This window comes from Tursiops truncatus, chromosome 1 (genome assembly GCF_011762595.2).
Source record: "Tursiops truncatus isolate mTurTru1 chromosome 1, mTurTru1.mat.Y, whole genome shotgun sequence".
NCBI classification, from domain to species: Eukaryota; Metazoa; Chordata; class Mammalia; order Artiodactyla; family Delphinidae; genus Tursiops; species Tursiops truncatus.
In genome coordinates, this window is record NC_047034.1 from 54,693,794 (window position 1) to 54,714,336 (window position 20,543).

Below are 20,543 nucleotides of genomic sequence, written 5' to 3' on the forward strand. Positions count from 1 at the left end.
TTTTAGGATAGTTTTCCAAGTCAGAGTATATACGTCAGTTTCCTCATTTATAAAATGGAAGATAAACTACTTGCTTAATGGAGCCATTAGGAAAATTAAACGAGATGCTTATACATTGCAATGTATAAGCAATGCTTATACATTGCTGAATAAAGTGCTCGGTGCATAGTAGTAACTCAGTAAGTATTTAATTTCATTATTGCTCAACCTTTTAAATATACCAAATGTACATTTTAATGTACCAAATACATTTACCACATAACTTTCAACTCTAACTTATTTCACTGCATACCTACTGAGTCTAACTGCTTAAAACTTTTGTTCCTTCTAGTTTTATTGGATATAATTGACATACAGTACTGTGTATGTTTAAGGTGCACAACACAATGATCTGAATTACATACATCATGGAATGATTACAACAGATTTATTGCAAAACTTTTTCATTTAGCTAGCCATCTTAAGAAAACTATTAATGGATAAAATATTCAAAATGGCAGAATCAAGTGTCAGTCAAGGCCATTTGGAAAGCTAATATGGAACCAAAAATTTCATTAGAGTACTGAGTCACACCGTGGTCTTATTGCTACAAAAGTACAACAGCCAAGGTCAGGCTGGGTGTGGCCCTGTTGAATGGGGACCCCTCTACCTTCCCTGGTTCTGACTCTCTTAGTCACGCATTTTTCATACCATCTCTAACAACCTGCAGAGAGGTTGGCTGAATGGGGTTTGCAGTTAAAAGGGCCATCCCCCTGCCTTCCACCATGGGGCTGCTGCTTCTACCTTCTACATCCTGTGTCCCAAGCAGCACAGTTTTTGTTTTATTTTCAAACTCCACTAAGTGTTGACGCCTTCAGCTTCCTCCTCTCCCCCTTCAGCACAATTTTCCTTAACAGTGGTTTTATCTCCCATCTTACTGTGGCTAAAACTTCTGAGCTGCAAAATTAGCTGTTTATCTGGGAAAAGGAGTTGTGGCAGGGACCATTTATAAACATTAAAAACATTCCTGCAATTCTAAACATCCAATCATATCTATATTATTAACGGATTTGTATTTTAAATATTGTCAATGCATAGCCAGAGCACAGGTAATGCCTCTTTTTTACAGATTCAACCAGCTAAGTCTCAACTTTTCTGACCCTGCACCATTGGGAATATGGGCTTTTTAAAAGTCAGAAAATAGAGTGATGGCTTTAAATCTGTGCAAGATTCCTTCTATATTGCCAATTATTTCCAAAAACACAACCAATGGAAAAAACAGTAAGTCCTAAAGCTGTGAGTACTGTTGGAAAGGACAAGGAAGTTAAAGAATTTAAGGGCTTCCTAGCAACAGCTAATGTTAATTGAACATATACTCTTGTAGTGCTTTACCTCATTTAATTCTCACATCATCCCTATGAGGTCAACACGTTTTTAAACCTATGGGCAGGTTAAGAATGGCCCTGGGTCACATGATTAGTGAGTGGTGATGCCAGGATGCACACCCAGGCAGTCTTGGCTCTCAACCACTAGGATGCCGGTCAATCCAACAATACACATCTCAGTGTACATACTTCATATAAAATCCTCACATTTACTGTAGATGAGAAATCTTTTTGGAACAAAAAAGTACAGTGCCTACAGATATTAGAGTGGCACTGTATACTCTTGGTGACTGACAGTCTCAGGTAATGATGCTGGCAGTCCTTGGTTTAGGAAAAGTAGAGATTAAGAGAAGAGACACCAGAGAAGCATAGAGCTATTTTTTGTTTAAGTATGCTGCACATGCTGTTTGGAAATGACCGAAACCTATCTCAAAAGCTTGCGTTTTCCACCATCTCCGGTGAGCACAGCAGTCCCCTCCCACTTACCACCCACCCATTCACCCATCAGGCAGCTCACTCAGGGTCAAGTACAGAGCAAGCCCTGGTGGGACTGCCCTGAGAGCAACTTGGTCCTTGCTCCGGAGGAGGCTGTCATAGTCTTATTTCCGCCTAGTGAAGGACAGGTTTACCTGATCCAAGTCATTCCGCAGAGCAATTTTGCTGGTTACTAGTTCATGGGCAAGGTCATCATTCTCTTGTTCCAGCCTCATGCTGGCCTCTTGTAATCTCCGGTTCTCCCTCTGCAGAAAAAGAGCAACAACCAGAGATGGGTATTAGGGCATTAGTGCCTGGACATACTACCAGAAACAAATGGAACTGGTGAGGAAAAACAAGCAGCAACAACAACAACAAAGTGAACTTTTCAAGGTGTAAAAAGGAGAAGGCGCGAGTGGCACAGGAAGGCAGGATTGCTGTCTGGGAAATAACAGTGAGTTAAGCGAGCAGAGCAGATGCGGAACTCTACCCAGTGAAACTTACAATTGTCCCTTAAGCCCTCCAGACAGGACTTCATCATAAGAACCGTGCCATGAAAAGCAAAATTTCCAAACACACCCCCAATCTTGTGAGGTTTTCATATAGACCTAGAATACAGACACAGGCAAGTCTTTGTTTGAAACATGCATGATAATCCCACCCTTGACCTCAAAGGAAACTGCAAGACACAGTAAGGATGAAATGGGGGAAACCAATAGACATTTCTCTAAATGGTTTTTCCCATATCAAGAGTTTAAATTAATTGAGTATATTTAAGATACACGGTTTAGATTTGTTTTGCTATCAACTGACATTTTCATTCTTTGGATATGAATGTATTTACTTTTCTGAACGCCAATTTTTGTGTTAGTAAGAGCAACTGTCCTTATGATAATGTCTCTGAATGTTTGTTTTGCTTTTTTAAAAAACTTCAGATTAAAAGGTTCTGGGTAAAATAAATTGCTGAGTTGTTTTTTTCCCCTTGAACTCCTAGAAAAAAATTTGAAACGGTTATATGATGAAAAAAGCAAGCCACTAATTCTTATGAAGCAAGATCTCCCCTTCACCAGTCATTATGAACTGTGTACATTCACTCTGTTTTCTGAATAGCAATTTAGCGTCCTCCCTTCCAAAGTATCAAAAGTGCTGTCTCTGCTATTGTTAGCAGTTACGGAAGATTCAAAAGAGAGCTGACAGGAAAAACATCAATGTGATAAGACCTTCCTGTTTTTCAGATTTACACTCCTAACGGTGTTTTCTGCAAGGATGGCAAAAACTCAGACAAAGCAGTGGTGTACAACCAGAAGACAAATCTATGCCCTGGAAGATAGTTATCAGAGCATACTGGAGGCAAGGCGGGGAGGGGGGCAGGGAGTGAATTTTATCTTCTGTAGAACCACCTGGAGTTTGTTATATGGAAAGAAGAGCCCTGATTTCTTTTTCTTTTCTTTTTGTTTTTTAAAAAGGGCTAAGAAGCAGATGGTAAGGGCAAAGCCTGAGACTTTCAAGGAGGTAGAGGATCCAAAAACAGGGCCAGCAAAGAAGCCAAAGAACAAACGTGCACTTTGACTACAGCCAGCCAACAGGGTCAATTGCTGCCTTCTCCTTTGTTAAAGGTAGACTGGAACAGTTGGGAACAGTCAAAACATTTTTGAAAAAGAGATCTACTAAAAAAGAAAAAAAAACAATCTTAAATACTTCTAAATAAATTAATGATAGAATTCCATACAGTGTTAAAATATAAGTAAAAAATATCTCTCTAATGACAGGAGAAATGCTTATGTTACTTTATAGGGGAAAAAAAGAAATAACTGGAAAATCTCATTTTCATAACAACATAAATAACATTAACTCTGGGTAGTGGATTATTTTAACTGTTGTCTTTGTGCTTTTAAAATGTTTCCAAGTTGTCTACAATGAATATATAATACACATGTTTAAAAAGTTGTTTAGGAAATAAAAAGCAATTCAGAATTTCAATTCCATTGGAAAGGATAAAATGTCAAAATGAGAATTTTTTTTAAGTCTTCTCCTATTAGAAGCTCATATTCTATGTGAAACCCTAATGGATCGTCCTCTGTGACCAAGATACAATGTAACCCCTCACAAAAAAGGATGCCTTGTCAGGAACCCTTTCCCAAGATATTCCTGAAAAGACAGTGTACATATTTGTAGGGGCAAATTATACTCATCAAATTCTGTCTGTCTCCTCAATCCACAGAAGTTCTACCCTCCCATAGAAGCATAATAAAAGTGGGAACTAAAATATAAAAATAGCCAGGGTGTCTACAGCTGAATCTTTCAATCTTTGCTGAAGTCATCCAGATTCTAGCAGGGGCTAGAGATTAGTCTTTCGTCCTGATATATCAAACTATTACCCCTTTTTACAGAAACAACTTACATGCTTGTTGGAAACAGATTAAAAAAATATGGTTCAAAAACTTTTCCAACAAATTTCCTCCTTGCCAGGAACAAGCAGCAATACCAAGCACAGTTTCATCATACCATATTTCACAAGGCAGACTGCTTTAGACAGGGAAGAGATTTTTCTCATTTCTTGATAAATCCCCTCAAAAGAGACCGTGATAAGACTATTCGAATACCTATTCTTAAGTGCCCTATTTCTACTGAAGTCGTACTTAGGTCTCCAAGATACAAACAGCTCCCTCAACTACTTATTTACACTGCGTTAATTTGGCACAAGCGAAAAATGTTGCAGCTACCAGTTTTTCAGGTTACAGTGATATATGCTTAGAATCAAGTTAAAATAACCTCCAGGTAAAGTCATCCAACGCTATGGAAAAGCACTTTGTTCAAAGTACTTAAAAACTGCACCAGGAGCTACTTCACTACTGATTAGAGATACATGTCTGATGGGTTATGTTATATTATATATGAAAGAGGTGTGAGCTTGGCTGAAACCTGACTGGTCACTTCCCATTACCATGACTGTCACAACTCAAAACTTTCCTCGCAGACACATAGCTAAGGGGGTGGGGTGGATAGGGGAAGACTGGGGAGAAATTAGGTGTGTCTGAGGGTCCCTAAAAAGCAAAATAGCCTACGGGGCAAGCCTAGTGGCTTTTGCTCTAGCAAGAAGCTTCAGTTCAGTGTGTGCAAAGCAAGCAGCACAGTGGAAAGTGTGCAACTCCTGCTCTGCACTCAGACACGTGGGAAAGCAAGCTCTGGGGCCAAAAATGCAGTATCGTCCTCCAAAGTATGAACCTGGGGGCGGGGCAAGGTGGAGATTTTCTATGAAGAAGAACCCGCCCACACTTACCAAGGGTTAAAGAGAGACAACATGACTTGGCTGTCTTTTCCAGCCTTTCCCAGGGAGCCAAAACTGTTTTTAGAACTGACTGAAGAAAAAGTCTGCCTTTATACTAGAATAAAGAAGACAGTTTAGCTTTGGGAAAGGTTGGAATCTTGCTTGGTTCATTCTGAAATGTTGGCAAGGGCGGCCCACCCGAGAAAGACGTGAAGTGGCCCCATAACCTCAGCCGGTGCAGAGATACTCACATGCCGTAAGTCTGCACAAGCGGATGTGCTGAACGCTCAGAGCCCATAAACAACACAGGCAAATCGCTTCCCTTGCCTTTTGGAAAAGGCTACAGGAGACAATGCTTACATAACCCTTAAAATTCACAGCACACTGTCTGAAACCTCCTCCATGTCACACAATTAACAGCATTCGAACAAACAGCAGACAACAACTTTCCTCATTAGTTCCCTCCCCTCTTGCATAGATGTGCAGCTGGGAAAGTTGGGTTAGTAACTTTGGGGAGGAGGATACTGCATTTTTCAGAGAGACAGACGCTGATATTACAGACATACACAGACAAAAAACTTACCTCCTGAAAAGCCATAGACCAACTACCGTTTTCAATCATAGGTACAAAGACAATTGAAAAAAAAAAGAATATCCAATGAAATTGCACACCTACTAATACAATTAGGAAATGGCAATAACAAAAACAGACGCTTGTTAATGCTATTTTGCTCTTCTGTTCTTCCTTAGAGTGTCATTTACTCTAAGTTCTCTCCAGGACAGCTAACATTTGATGCAAGAAAGTATACTTGAGGCAGCCAATGGGCAAAGTCTCAACTCAGGAAGACTGATACACTAAACTCCGCCTTCTCCACGCTGTTATTTGCAGTTTGCATGACTGATGAAAACGCTGTCTGTGGAACTATTTGCAACTACGGTGTGAGTTGTTTACACTGTTATTAGAGCTGGGTGGAAGGAACTTCCTTACATGACAAAGTCAGAAACATTGCAAAATATTTCATCTTCAGGCAACAGAATGAAATTGCTGGGCAGGGGAATGCAAAAGAAAAATGGATCTCAGCTCTCCTCTGTGTCTGGGGGTTGGAGTTTGGGTGAAGCAGTATAAGGAATGGTGAATGTGATTTCTTCCAAGATGAGAAACCAGAGAAATGTGAACTGGCAATCAGAAGAAAATAAACTCAGCCTTAAAGGAAAAAATGATGGGGCAGGAGGCAGCTTTATAACTCTAGCTCAGTATTTTGGGTGTGCTGTCTGCTGCTATAATGAATTCTTGGCACAGACTTTTAAAGACATTTAAGGGTCAGGAGAAAATGTTTTCCTAAAAGACCCAGTGCAATTTTATTAGCAACAACACACTCAACTCTCACATCTTTTCTTCTGGATGCCTCTTTCAAAAGAGTTGACAGTCATCATCTTCAAATTTCATCAAACAGTTTTTTGACATTCAAAGACAAATGCCTATAGATGAAATGTTTAAATGTCTACATTATCTGTAGATGAAATTTGAGAAAGAAAATCTGGATGTCTCAAATCATTTTATGCTCCTACTTTACCCAGCATATCCAGTTTTATCTTTCTGGTGGAAATTTAAACAATTTTAAATGCCAAGCTAAAGAGAAAATCTTGTCAGTACGAACTAACTGGCAGTTGGCAAACGAGACCGCATTTCTCATAGCACTTAAGAACAATCTTAGATTACTCTTTAGCATAGGGGTCAGCAAACTTTTAATGTAAATGCCCAGACAGTAAATATTTTAGGCTTTGCAGGCCATATGGTCTTTGTTGCAGCTACTCAACTCCGTCATTGTTGTGCAAAAGCAGTTATAGATAATAAGCATGTGGCTGTGTTCCAATAAAACTTTATTTACAAAAACAGGCAGTGGGCCAGATTTGGCCCACCGGCCGTATGGTTTGCAAATCCTTATACTACTCTAGCATACAAATCAAATTTTTAAAAAGCAAATGGGTTAGATGACGTAGAAACATAGGAATGTGATGTAATTTTCTCCGTCAGACTCCTTTAACAAGAAACAAGACGTACTAAAAATTGAAGAAAATTTTTGGAGAATTCTGAAGATCATTGATAAATATACCAAGAGATTCTTAATATGCATAACATTTATGCCTCTCCTGTTAAGTATAACTCAATCAGCAGACAAGCATCATCAGAAACCACCTGCTCCTTCTTAGCTAAGTGGCTCGAGAAGCATCAAGAGAACTTAGGCTTGCCTTCTCCACAATCCTATAACAGTGAGTTCATCGAGTTACCCACGTGCAAAAAGAAAGAGTGGCAGCCTTTTGAAGTTTATCATTAAGTTGTCAGAGGCAGAAAGAAATCATCCTCTTGACTATCACTGTTCATTAAAAGCACATGATTTCATAACATAACTATTTCCAAAAGCCAGCAATATCTCTGTGATGTGAAAAATAATAAGTTTATTTCCATTGGAAGAAAAATACTTTTCAAAGATGGATTCACTTATATTGACTTCTCTGAGTAAGGAAGGGTCCAATACAGTAAAAAAAAAAAAAAAAAAGGTGGGGGTCTTTTTTTCCACGTATGTTTAGCATAAACTTCTTCACTTATCAAGTTAAAAACAAAATGTGACAATTGTTCTGAATTATTTCCTTAGATATGTAAGGATAGCAAATACTACAAGTTAAGCTTTATTTAGAAAATCTTGTTTGTGCTATTTATAATTAAATAGCTTAATTTTAAATCACATGCGGGGATGACTGCTCTACAAAAATTAGTATGGGCAAGAAAAACCTTCTGTGAACTTACAGGAATCATTTTCCTTCTATTTGAATTACATTTTGATAAAAAAATGTACTATGTCTAACCTCAAGAAAGAAGTTAAACATTCTAGATTTAATTATACTGAACATAGATAAGATTCTTCAATTAGAAACTATGTATTTATAATACTGTCTCCCAAACCCAAGAGAGTTTAAGCATTCCTGATTCTTTCTAGGATTTGCCCATCTAGAACAGGTAATAACATAACCTTCATTACACGTTGGGAGATTCACTGAATTTAATTAATTAGCTGTGCTTTTTGATGGTTTAACCCACATTTGTACAAGTAGTTCTTTAATTAAACAAGAAAAGCATGTCATCTTCTAAAGACAGATGAAGACTGTAGTTCTCTAAAATTGTCATCAATAGATTACATCATTAGAAAACTAACTTCCCCCAAATGAAAACAACTCATCACCTTAAAATAGCAAATGATATTTTAATTTCTGAAGTTGATAGCTGCTTTTTAGGGGCTTGGCTACTAATTTTTAAAATGACTAAAACAGCTGCACATATCCATGAATGTTTGTTTTCTGGGGATTTGTATGAAGATAAAAGTATACATGATGTACTTCTACAGACAAATCTTCATCCTGCATTTCACTTCACTTGAAATCTATAAATAAATTTACAAACCAAAATATCAGAGCAGATAAATACCACTACACAAATCGGGCCAGGTCAAACTTAAGAAGGACAATAAAAGAGGCTTAGAATAAATACTGTATATTCTTCTTCCCATAAAGTTTCCTTTCTGTGTCTTGGAATCTAGTCAGGAAGATAAACAGAAAGAGTACACCAAAGGCTATAAGCAGTCATTATAGAGCTCACTGGTTTCAAATACAAACTGATGCCAACACCAGGTAGCACTGGCAGTGTATATATATATATATGCATTATCTATTTATATGTTTATGTCTGTGTGCATGTATATATGTATGCGTATATACTACATATATATATATACACACGTATGTATATATACATAAAAATGAATGCATCACCCACTTATGTTGGCCTTTGCCTTATAAATATAAGTACACATAAGATCTATACTCATTGATTAGCTCCAGTTCTGAGGAGGTCTCCCTCCCACAAGTATGGCTTGTGCACAGGTACCTCCGGTGTGATTGAGGTTTACGAAAAAAAAGATGGCAGGCAGATGCCAATTCTCTTCAGACATCTTGCCTGGATTTTTTTTTTCTTTTGAGATATAATTCACATACCATAAAATTCGTCTTTTTAAAATATACAATTCAGTGGTTTTACTACCTTCTCAAAGTTGTACAACTGTCACCACTATCAAATTCCAGAACATTTTCATTGTGCTTAGGGTTCTAAAATTTAAATTTATACCAACACCACTTCATCAAGTGTTAGATACAGGTGAGCACAGTGACATAACCTCAGAAGTAGATGTTTGCATATATCATAAAAACAGACACAAAACACATGTTTAGATAGCTACAGCAAGAATGTGACTACTGAGAGCTATCCTCTTTCTGTACCCTACCATGCCCAAGAGAAAGAGTATCAAGCTGAAAAAATCTCTTGGAATATCTTAAGGTAAGACATTTCTGGACTTCTTTTTTTTTTTTTTTTTTTTAACTGACACAATCTTCCTAACTCCCTTGCCGGATGGCAAGCTAGAGGATAAACAAGGCATTTTAAACACTATGGATCCTAACGGTTGAGGAGGGGTTGTCAGTGAACTGGTATAAGTTCTGACTCAATGCCTTCAGAGATCTTCCCAAGTTATTCTTGAGAATTTTCGGGTTCCCAGTCCAAGAACTATGAATTATAAAGTGCTTATTCCCAGGGCACAGATCTTATTCTTGACAGGATTAAATTTATAAGTTGCTAAAATGTATTTCCTAAGACACCTTCCTACTTTAATGAATACAACTGTAATTAGCTTCTTAAACTAGATAGTGAGTATCTGAAAGAACAAATCTGTTGATGGTTGGACACTATGTTGTCAAGTGTCACCTTGAAAATGTAATTATAATGTGAGGACTATAACTTTACCAAGTTTAACTCCAGTACAAATTTCTAGACATTATTAAAAGTGGGACTTCCCTGGTGGCGCAGTGGTTGAGAGTCTGCCTGCAGATGCAGGGGACGCAGGTTCGTGCCCTGGTCCGGGAAGATCCCACATACCGCGGAGGGGCTGGGCCCGTGAGCCATGGCCACTGAGCCTGAGTCCGGAGCCTGTGCTCCGCAACGGGAGAGGCCACAACAGTGAGAGGCCCGTGTACCGCAAAAAAAAAAAAAAAAAAAGTGTATAGAAATATTAGTTGGATGATGTATTGACAAGCTATTACAATAATACAAAAGAAATAGCTATAGAGGGTATCTGATATGCATAAATAGAGCATTCAAGCTTAAAAGTAGTACCTGTTTGCAAAACAAAGACCAAAAAAAAGTTTAATTCTACTTTGACCCTTCAGTAAAAACTGTACACATCAATAGTATATGTGTGATAATTACTTTTTAAGAAATAATATGCATTGTACTATTTATTTATACATAGCTGCTTTGACACAAAAAGGATATAAGAAATAAGTTCAGTTCCAGGCTGATTTTAAATACACCACTTTAGTCTTTCATTTCCCTCTCTTCTATTTTGAAGTATCCTTCCTAGGTTTTACTCATAACAATGGCAGCAATAAGAAAATTAGAATGATGCAAGCAGTAGGAGAGGTTCACTTTGGATCCTTAATAATATTTTATAATTACTACTTCAAGCCTTTCTAAAGCAGCATGCTACATAAGCTGCATTAAAACTGGTTTTATTGAGGGGTGGAAATTAACTTCCAACTTTATCTATGAGCACCTTATATGGTAATAGTTATCTGCCACAGCAATATGTGGGATTTTATTATCAGCTGGTTTTATAAACAAGGGCAGTAACACACTGATGTTAGATTACTGGTAGCAATACTTGAGAGAAATAGGAGAAAGATAATGAAGGGACTGGTGGAGCAGACACAAATAAGGTGATATTATTCTAGTAATAATTGGGTAATTAGAGGCAGTGGACCTAATAAGGCTAATCACAACCATTTATTGAACACCAACTATGTGCTGGGTACTTAACATATAACATCCCTCATCCTCACAACAATCTTTCAAGGAAATGTGTATACTATATGTTTTACAGATGAGGAAGAGGCTCAATAATTAGTCCAAGCTGCTGAACAACGGCATAGGGATTAAAACCCCCAACTGGGACTCCAAATTCTGTCTTTTTCAGAAATTCAGGTTTTTAACTCAGGTTTTTGTATGGACTACAAAATCCATACACTCCTTCCACCATTCCCCTATGTGAACCTCCAATGCTATTCAATTCAGCAACGGAGACAAGATATACTGTGTAACTGCAGCTGCCCGTGTCCAGCTCTCTGACCACATGGAGGCAACTCTAGTTATACAAGCAGAAGTCATCCCACAGTGGGTGGTTTAATTAATAATGTCATTGCAGTACTTTTTGCATTGCTGGTGCTCAATGTATGAATACAATACTCTCTTGTCCTAATGTACTGATGTGGAGAGGGAGGGAATAATTCTGTATCTGTAGGAATCTGAAGAATTAAAACATGTTGAAGAGAGACACGAATATTTCAGTTGGAAAAAAAATAAGTTTGAAATCAGTACTTCCCCAATATTGTTTCATGGAAACGCTGTTGCTAATTACCATTGAGGAGATCTTTATGATTGGCCCCCATTTTTTTAAATACTACAATTAACTAAGATATTAAACTGAAATCATCTTGATTCTTGAACTGCATACTGTAATGAAATGTCACTGTTACTCATAAATTTGTTTGTGGAAATAAATGTTGCAACAAACACCATGACTGTGCTCAATATAGCTTTGTGGTTTTTATTTTTCCTTTTGAGTGAGTTTGTATTTTGAACATTGGCTACAGACAGAGGTAAGTCTGATACATTCTTGTGCCAGTCTTGGAGCAGTTCGCCTTCTAAAAGTCTTTGTGGATGTGACTGTGCACAGCTAAAACCGTACTTTGCCATTTTCCTTTTTTCTCATTTTTGAAAGTAGTCGATAGCCACTTTCTCTCTTTCTTTTTCCCTCTCTTTCTCTCAGCTTCTTATGAAGACTCCCAGTATAAATGCAACAGGTGAAGTTACCTACAAATATACAAACTGAAAGAAAAGAAATATTATGGTTGGCCACTCAGGAGTCTCCTGAGATGAAAACATACCTGGACATTGAGCATGGTCAGAGAGTCTACATCAACCAAGAAGGAACAGAGGGAACAAACTTTCCACAGCTGCTACTTTAGGGGAAAGAAGGCACTTGGCTCTGACAGGCGACCCCTGTCTCCCATACCTTGTATCTATCCATTGGGTCTTCCTGCTGCAGCTGACTCTCTCGCATTGCCTGATATTCTTTCTCATATTTCTTTAGCTTCTTGGTCGGTACCTGCAGGGATTAGAGGACAAGCATGTTAGTCAAGGAGATCATTTAGGAAACCATTTTCTGATGTGTTTCCCAATGAAGTCTCTGGCATTGTAAAGGAGTGCACCGGACTCAATGTGGGGGGAAAATCTAGATTCTAGAACAGGGTCTGCAAACTTTTTCTGTAAAGGTCCAGACAACATATATTTTAGGCTTTGCGGGCCACACAATCTAGGTCACAATTCCACTGTTGTTACTGCACAAAAGCTGCCATGGGTAATAAACAAACAAATGAGCATGGCCGTGTTCCAATAAAACTTTATTTACCAAAATGCGCTGTAGTCTGTTCTACAACATTGCTGATATAGCATCACTTTTTCTTGTTAATGTATTTAACAGTGGTGTTAATTCTGTTAACTAACTTTCTTTAAGTAAAATTCACTCTCCCAACATGTTAAAAGTGAGAATTATTATTTTATAAAAATAAAATATTGAGCAACACAAAAAAATTTTAATGGAGCTAATAATATATCAGAGAGAAAACAGATTCTAAAATTGGTAGGCAAATTTCTATTTCATAATGGTTGTCAGGAGAATTAAATGACGAAGTATCTAAAATAATGCCTGGTTCATTGAATTTTTTAAAACCATGTTTTCAGAGAATATTCAAAAAATTAATCCATTTTAATCTATTACATGTTATACATAACAGACTAAGTCTACTCTTAGGCTTTTCTTGGACAATCAAAATTATATAATTCCTTTAGACATCAAAATCTTTCCTTAACGTTTAGGTCCTAACGTAAATGACTTGAAATGAAGAATAAATTTATCAAAATTTTTTAAAAGATAAGCGCATTATTTGGCTAATTACTGGGGACTCAGTGAAGGCAAGGACCATGTATTGAGGCCCCTCAGCATCCAACATGATGCCTACCAATGTAATTGGCCCCTAGGAGGCCCTCAACAGATTGTTTCTTGTCGACTTCAAAACATGGTATTTAGAAAACATGTTAAGTGTGTGAGAGAGAGAGAGCAAGAGAGAATGGAAAGCACCAATGAAAATAAAATTATCTTATGGTTTTCCAGGATGAGGACAGTTTCAATTCTCTTAAATCTGGCCACAGAATTTGTTAAATAAAATGCAAAGACACCAGGTGTCATCCCCCAGCTTATTCTAATTACTTTGTTCTTCCCATCCAGGAACGCTGTGAGTACTGGAATTATCTGCTTCTCACCACAACTGGGAAGTTGCACACAGTCCAAACCTGTCAGGTAGTGTAAATCATTCAATTACCACATGATGACAGTATTCACCTGGCTGATGGGGGGACCGCCTACCCAATGAGACTAGAAGAAAGAACATTTTCCAGCATGTCACTGAATTGCAAAACCACTGCTGAATATTGGCATGAGAAACTCTAACCCTTTACTACTCCATCTCCAGAGACCTTTAACAGTATGCTGTGACCAACGAGAGTGCAAGAGAAAGAAAAACACCACCTGCCAACTGCGTGGCCTCAAGATCATCGATAAACAACAAGGAAAATATACATGATCGTGTGCTAACAAAACAGCAACCACATTATTTTTCTTGACTTTGAGAGGGGCAATTTCCTCTAGTTTTCTTTTCTCTGTATTAATCATATACTCTGAAAACCAAAACCAGACTCTCAAGACCAAGTGGCAAATCACTGGCACTGAAGTAGCCCTGGAGCTGAGGAGAAAAGGGAAGAAGTCCCAGAGTTTTAAGCAGTGACAGGGGTTTCCTGCGGATCTCTAGAAGGAGGGGTCAAGGGAGAAGTGAGAGGATTTGTGTAGAGGCATTGTGAGGAGGGAGCCTACTCCAGCAGCCACTTACCACAAAATGAGAAGGAAGTACAATATGTTAATATTTTTGTAGCTGAATACTGGCACCACTGGGTATCAGGCTGAACATCAGTCTTATGTGGAAGTATTTTCCACATAGTTCTAAAATGGATCCATTCACCAATAAGTGAATTACACGTTACAAGCTTGTCTCTAGAGAATTTCTTCTAAAACTGTATTTTTTAAATTAGAACTATTACTGAGGTTTTTTTTTTTAATATGTAAAAGAGTGTCCTTTTAAAAGTCAATCTTGTTATGTTAAGCGGTTCATTTCAAAGTGAAATTTTTAAAAAAAAGCATGAAACGCCCCTCAATAAGCTAATCCTTTCCCATCTGGCTGAGATTCTAGGATGTTTGGCTTCATCTTGTTCAGGGAAACAGAGCAGGTTCCCAGAACAATATGTTGCTAGGAAACCTTCCAAGCTTATTTATCTTGTGCTGTGGGGTGATATTGAGCATCCACCTGTGATTGGCACAAAGTAAAAGGGGAAAAAAGGTGGAGGAGGAAGGAGAGCTGATATGAAACTCCCGTGGTTTATGAGATAAAGAAAACAGACTGTTACAGTTTTCAAAACTATATTTCAGGACAAAATTGATTTTATTTTAGGTAATATAATATTGAGCTTGAATTTTTTCTTATCAAAGAAAGGAATTTTAAAAACCTCTTTAGTATGTAGTTTTAATTAAAAAAACATGAAGTCATTAAGAATGATTAGAATTTAAACAACCTACTATCTCAAGAGCAGTATAGGTATCTCTCCCCTTAAATTAAATAAATTTAATGTAAGTGTGTACTTGAAGAATGAGATGTATAGGGAAGAGGGGACTTCCCTGGTGGTCTAGTGGTTAGGACTCTGAGCTTCCACTGCAGGGGACATGGCTAGATCCTTGGTCAAGGAACTAAGACCCCACATGCCTTGCAGCGTGGCCAAAACAAAACAAAACAAAACAAAATAGGGGAGGATCTGCGTAGGTTATATGCAAATACTATGCAATATATAAGGGACTTAAGTATCCGTGGAGTTTGGTATTTGCGGGGGGTCCTGGAACCAATTCCCTGTGGATGCCAAGGGATGACTGTAATTACTAATTTGCATTACTCTTTCTAAAGGTTAATCATGCAGGCCTCAGTTGAAGATGTAGGAGGGGAAGACTGAATAAGAATACAGTAGTTCCCTCTCATCCACAGGGGATGTCTGAAACTGCAGATAGCACCAAGCCCTACATATACTCTATTTTTTCCTATACATACACACATACCTATGATAGTTTAATTTATAAATTAGGCACAGTAAGAGATTAACAATAACTAATAATAATATAGATAACATGCTGTAATAAAAGGGTTACTTGAACACAAGCACTGTGATACCACGACAGTTGATCTGATAACTGGGGTGGCTAAGTGACTCCTGGGCAGGTAGTGTACACAGAGTGGATACGATGGACAAAGGAATGATTCCCATCCTGGGCGAACTGGGGTAGGATAGCGTAAGATCTCATAACCCTACTCAGGACTGCTCAAAATTTAAAACTTATGAATTGTTCACTTCTGGAATTTTCCATTTAATATTTTCGGACTGCAGTTGACTGAGGGTAACTGAAACCTCGGAAAGCGAAACCACAGATAAGGGGTGACTAACGTATGCTCAACATTCTTCGTTTCCCATGCTCTCTCTCTTCTTTTCATTTAAAGCACGTATTTCCTGTTTTTATAGGACTCTGATAGAATAAATATATATACATATAAGTATACCAATTAATTTTACATGAATTTGTCTTAATAATCTTTACCTCAGTAACCATATCCACCTGAATTACTTTATTTCATATTTTTTACTTTTATTACGTTATTTTGAATACTCCTTATAAATACTTGAATTTCATGTGCATTAGTTATTTCTAATAAAACATACTTCTCTTATGTATATGTATTTGGTTAGGTTTCCTGCTTATCAAATGTGATTTTTATACATTTAAGGAGTTCAGGTGCCTTAAAACAATAAATCTTAAATTTGGGGTAGTAATTAATGGAGTAATAGAACCCTTAAGTCACAAATTTGGAATACACCGATTATAGTAACTTAAGGAAAATTTAAACAGAGAAAAGAGGGAAATGACACAATGTAGCAGAACACATGTGTGGAGATTTTCAACCTGATCTAAACTCTGCAGTATATATGGAATGATTGTTGGCATATGCTGATCTTATGAAAATAGTATTTCAATTTTGTGAAAAGTTGGTTTTGAATTTAACTAGAGAAAAGAATCTAGGAGCCGCTAGTGTTTCTCAAGGTGGGGGAACTTCTGGCGTTTCGGGTGGAATAATTTTTGGTTGTGTTAGACCCCACTTCCCATTTCTGAGCCTCTAGCATCCCAGGCCCATTTGACATATCACCTATTAGATGTCAGTCACGCCCTCAAGTCATTGTGACACCTAGGACTCACACACACCTTTCCAAACAGAAAGGGGAGGGCATCGGGGGATGGAAGGTATGAAGGGTAGATGCTTGGGAAGTGGAATTCATACTAAAAACCACTGTGCTAAAAATTATCAATGAAGGACTGCCCTGGTGGCGCAGTGGTTAAGAATCTGCCTGCCAATGCAAGGGACACGGGTTCGAGCCCTGGTCCGGGAAGATCCCGCGTGCCATGGAGCAACTAAGCCCATGCGCCACAACTACTGAACCTGCGCTCAAGAGCCCACAAGCCACAACTACTGAGCCCATGTGCCACAACTACTGAAGCCTGCGCGCCTAGAGCCCATGCTCCACAACAAGAGAAGCCACGACAATGAGAAGCCTGTGCACTGCAACAGAGAGTAGTCTCCACTCGCTGCAACCAGAGAAAGCCCGCGCACAGCAGCGAAGACCCAACACAGCCAAAACTAAAACCAAACTAATTAAAAAAATAAAGAGAAACCCTCTTCTTAAAAAAAAAAAAAAAAATTATCAATGAAGACAAACGAGGCCTGGCCAGCATGCGACGTTTTCAGCACTGCATTCACAAGGGACGCTCTGCTTTTGATCAGCAGTAATCGGCATTAAGAAAAACATGAAATGCCTCCACGTCAAAGAATTTCCTAACAGTTTTAAAGCTATAATTTAGAGAAGTCTATATTTAAGCCTATCAACAACTCTGTGAAGTATTATTTGGATTTTACAAATAAGAAAACTGAAGAAAGATAACTTGCCCAAGACCATACACAGCTGGTAAATAAAGAGAGTCAGAAATGGGATCCAGGCAGTCTACCTCCAGAATCTGCCCTCTTCAACCACCTGGATCTACTGCCTGCGACCAGATGTTTAAGGCAAAGCTCCTCAAGAAGTTGACAGTCTAGACACAGTGCCGATTATGTGTCTAATTACCATATATAGTTTTATAAGTGCAATAGCAGATGTTCATAAAAGGTACAAGGGGGATCAAGAGGAAATGTGTTGGGGTGGAGGGGAGCACCTCAGTGGGGGAGGATTTTCATTATGACTGGTTCATGTAGACTCCCTTGCCTGATTAAATAATGCTGTATTTCCCTGTGCTAAATTTTGACAGGGGGCCAGTCACTTGTAAGAGCTATTTCAGGGCTTGATGAATCTGCTTCTCTATTTCAGAAATAAACAACATAAAAATATTTAGTGATAGATGCAAACGCTGGCAAAGTAAATCACAAGTTTTGAAAAAGGCTGATAAAATCTAGTCAATATTTTCCTGATGGTCAGAGGTCTGAGTGCCTAAAAAATGAACAGGACGAAGGTATTAACCATTACATACTGCTCTTACTTCAGATAATTTCTTAGGATAAACAACAATGATCCCAATTTAATATATTAATCACTGGACAGAGAAAAAATAGATAAGTAGCATAGTTCCACATTTCTTGGTGATGGGGGGTAGAGGCGCAGGCTGAGAGTTTTGGGGTTTTTTTGGCCGTGTTGGGTCTTCATTGCTGTGTGTGGGCTTCCCCTAGTTGTGTCGAGCAGGGGCTACTCTGTTGTGGTGCGTGGGCTTCTCATTGCAGTGGCTTCTCTGGTTGCGGAGCACAGGCTCTAGGTGCGCGGGCTTCAGTAGTTGTGGCACACGGGCTCAGTAGTTGTGGCTCGCGGGCTCTAGAGTGCAGGCTCAGTAGTCATGGTGTGTGGGCCCAGTTGCTCCGCAGCATGTGGGATCTTCCCGGACCAGGGCTCGAACCTGTGTCCCCTGCATTGGCAGGCGGGTTCTTAACCACTGTGCCACCAGGGAAGCCCAGGCTGAGAGTTTTTAATTCAGAGTCACTTCCGTGAAGACCTACCAAGATCTGTGGACAGAAGGTGGATCAGTGGAAACCGAAAATTCTAAGTCAGTTTGCAGAAGCCCAAAGGACTTGGAATGAAATAGATAGGAAGAAATCAAAAGGAGAAGACATCTAAGAAGAGGGAGCATGTCCTTATAGGCTTCACTTAACCCTCTGCATGGTATTCAGCAAAAGAAGCTATTCTGACTCTTTTAGAGCTTTTAGCATTAGGAGGAGGGGAACAGAGTTGATTTTACCCCAGGGTACTGGGGGAAAAACCTTCAGAGAACATAAAAGCCTATAAATGATGATTCATTGTGTTCTTTTTTATTGAGGTATAACTGACTTATGACATTATATCAGTTTCAGATGTACAACCTAATGATTTGATGTTCGTATATATTGCAAAATGATCACCAGTCAGTCTAGTTAACATCCATCTCCATTGTTACATATTTTTTGTCTTGTGATGAGAACTTTTAGGATCTACTCTCTTAGTAACTTTCAAATATGCAATACAGTATTATTAACTATAGTCACCATGCGGTACATTACATCCCCATGACTTATTTATTTAAAGTTTGTACCTTTTGACCCCCTTTCACCCATTTCACACGACACTGAGCCTCTGGCAATATTAGTGATATTCCAATACTTAAGGAATACAATGGCTTAAGGGAGTGAGAACAAGAAAAGTATTTATCTCTTGCTGTAACTCTAACATAACTCCCAAGCCTTATAGACATCAAATTACTAGGCATTCTTTTCCTGAATCCACACATTAGTCCACAGTGCCGCACTTCCTTTCATTTCATTGGACATGCTCAGTTTCCCCAATTACTCAAGCCTAATGGTGCACACACCTGTGACAGGTTCCTGTCCTCATTCATGAATAATTGTATGAAGTGAGTCACTTTCCGGCATTCACGGCTCACTCCTCAATGTAGTGTGCTCATCAAAGTATCTATGAAAGCTTCTGAAATATTGATTTCTACTTTCTTTACCATGTTGTAATATAAGCTGTCTGGTCCCAATGCTGTAGCAACTTTAAGAGACACTTGCATTTTATAGAAACTGCTTATCTGTTCATTTCTCATCTCCAGGCCTATAAATCTTATCTCGTATGCTATTTTTATGGAACTCCTTGGCACTTCTGCTCTAGAGCTTTCCTATCAATAAACAATATCTGGAGGTAGAGTAATTTCTTTATTATCTATGTTTTGACAACCCCTAAATTTACAGTTCCCAGCCCAAGACTTCTACTGAGCTCAACCTACATAATTCAACTGCAAATTTCATATTATCTTTTGGATGTTTCACATTTGAGATTATTTTCAACCTGGAGACACAACCCACTCCCTACCCCCAAACTTACTCTTCCATGGTTCATCTTCATCCAGATGCTCAAGCCAGAAACCCAGCAGTCACTTTGACCTCTCCCCCCATCAGTGATCATGAAGTAAGTCACTAGATTCTATAGTGTATACCTCCAAATATATCTCTAGCATGTCTTCTTCTTTTGAACCTCACTGGCACTGCCCTAGTTCAAGTCATAATCACCTGTCATCACTGCAATAACCTCCAAGCTGGTCTCCCTGTGTCCATGCTTGCTCTACTCCCAAAGGTAGTCAACTTTTTTTTCAGGATGCAAATCTGATGTCATTCCCTTTCCTAAATTTTTCAATTGCCTCTTGTGCTTAGGATAAAGAGAAAAATACTTGACATAGTTCTGCTGGTGCTATAGGATCTGGTCTCTATCTATCTCTCTCCCTCACTTTCTATGCCTGTATTTCACAAAAGTGGGGTTCACCCATCCCAAGGGGTACATAAAAGGATCCAAAACATGGAAAAGGCAAAAGGCAATTATTAAAAATTTCAGTTCTACTTCTTTTTTTCAACCTCAACTTTTTTTTTTTTTTTTTTGCGGTACGCGGGCCTCTCACTGTTGTGGCCTCTCCCGTTGCGGAGCACAGGCTCCGGACGCGCAGGCCCAGCGGCCATGGCTCACGGGCACAGTCGCTCCGCGGCATGTGGGATCTTCCCGGACCAGGGCACGA

The 20,543-nt window shown here is 38.7% G+C and overlaps 1 protein-coding gene across 17 annotated transcripts in view; it reads right to left on the reverse strand.

Annotated features, from left to right (window-relative positions):
• The window catches only part of RABGAP1L (RAB GTPase activating protein 1 like), a 682,857-nt gene that overhangs the window by 19,310 nt on the left and 643,004 nt on the right, over positions 1–20,543 (reverse strand). For 14 of the 17 annotated variants that reach the window (XM_073804143.1, XM_073804149.1, XM_073804154.1 and 11 more), the window contains 2 exons: positions 12,282–12,374; positions 1,994–2,104 (listed from right to left, as the gene is read on the reverse strand). In XM_073804143.1, the coding sequence (XP_073660244.1) occupies positions 1,994–2,104; positions 12,282–12,374 (204 nt within the window). Of the gene's footprint in view, positions 1–1,993; positions 2,105–5,689; positions 6,167–11,784; positions 12,095–12,281; positions 12,375–20,543 lie in introns of those variants that run through there. The other 3 variants (XM_073804170.1, XM_019952078.2, XM_004324840.4) reach the window with 2 other exon arrangements.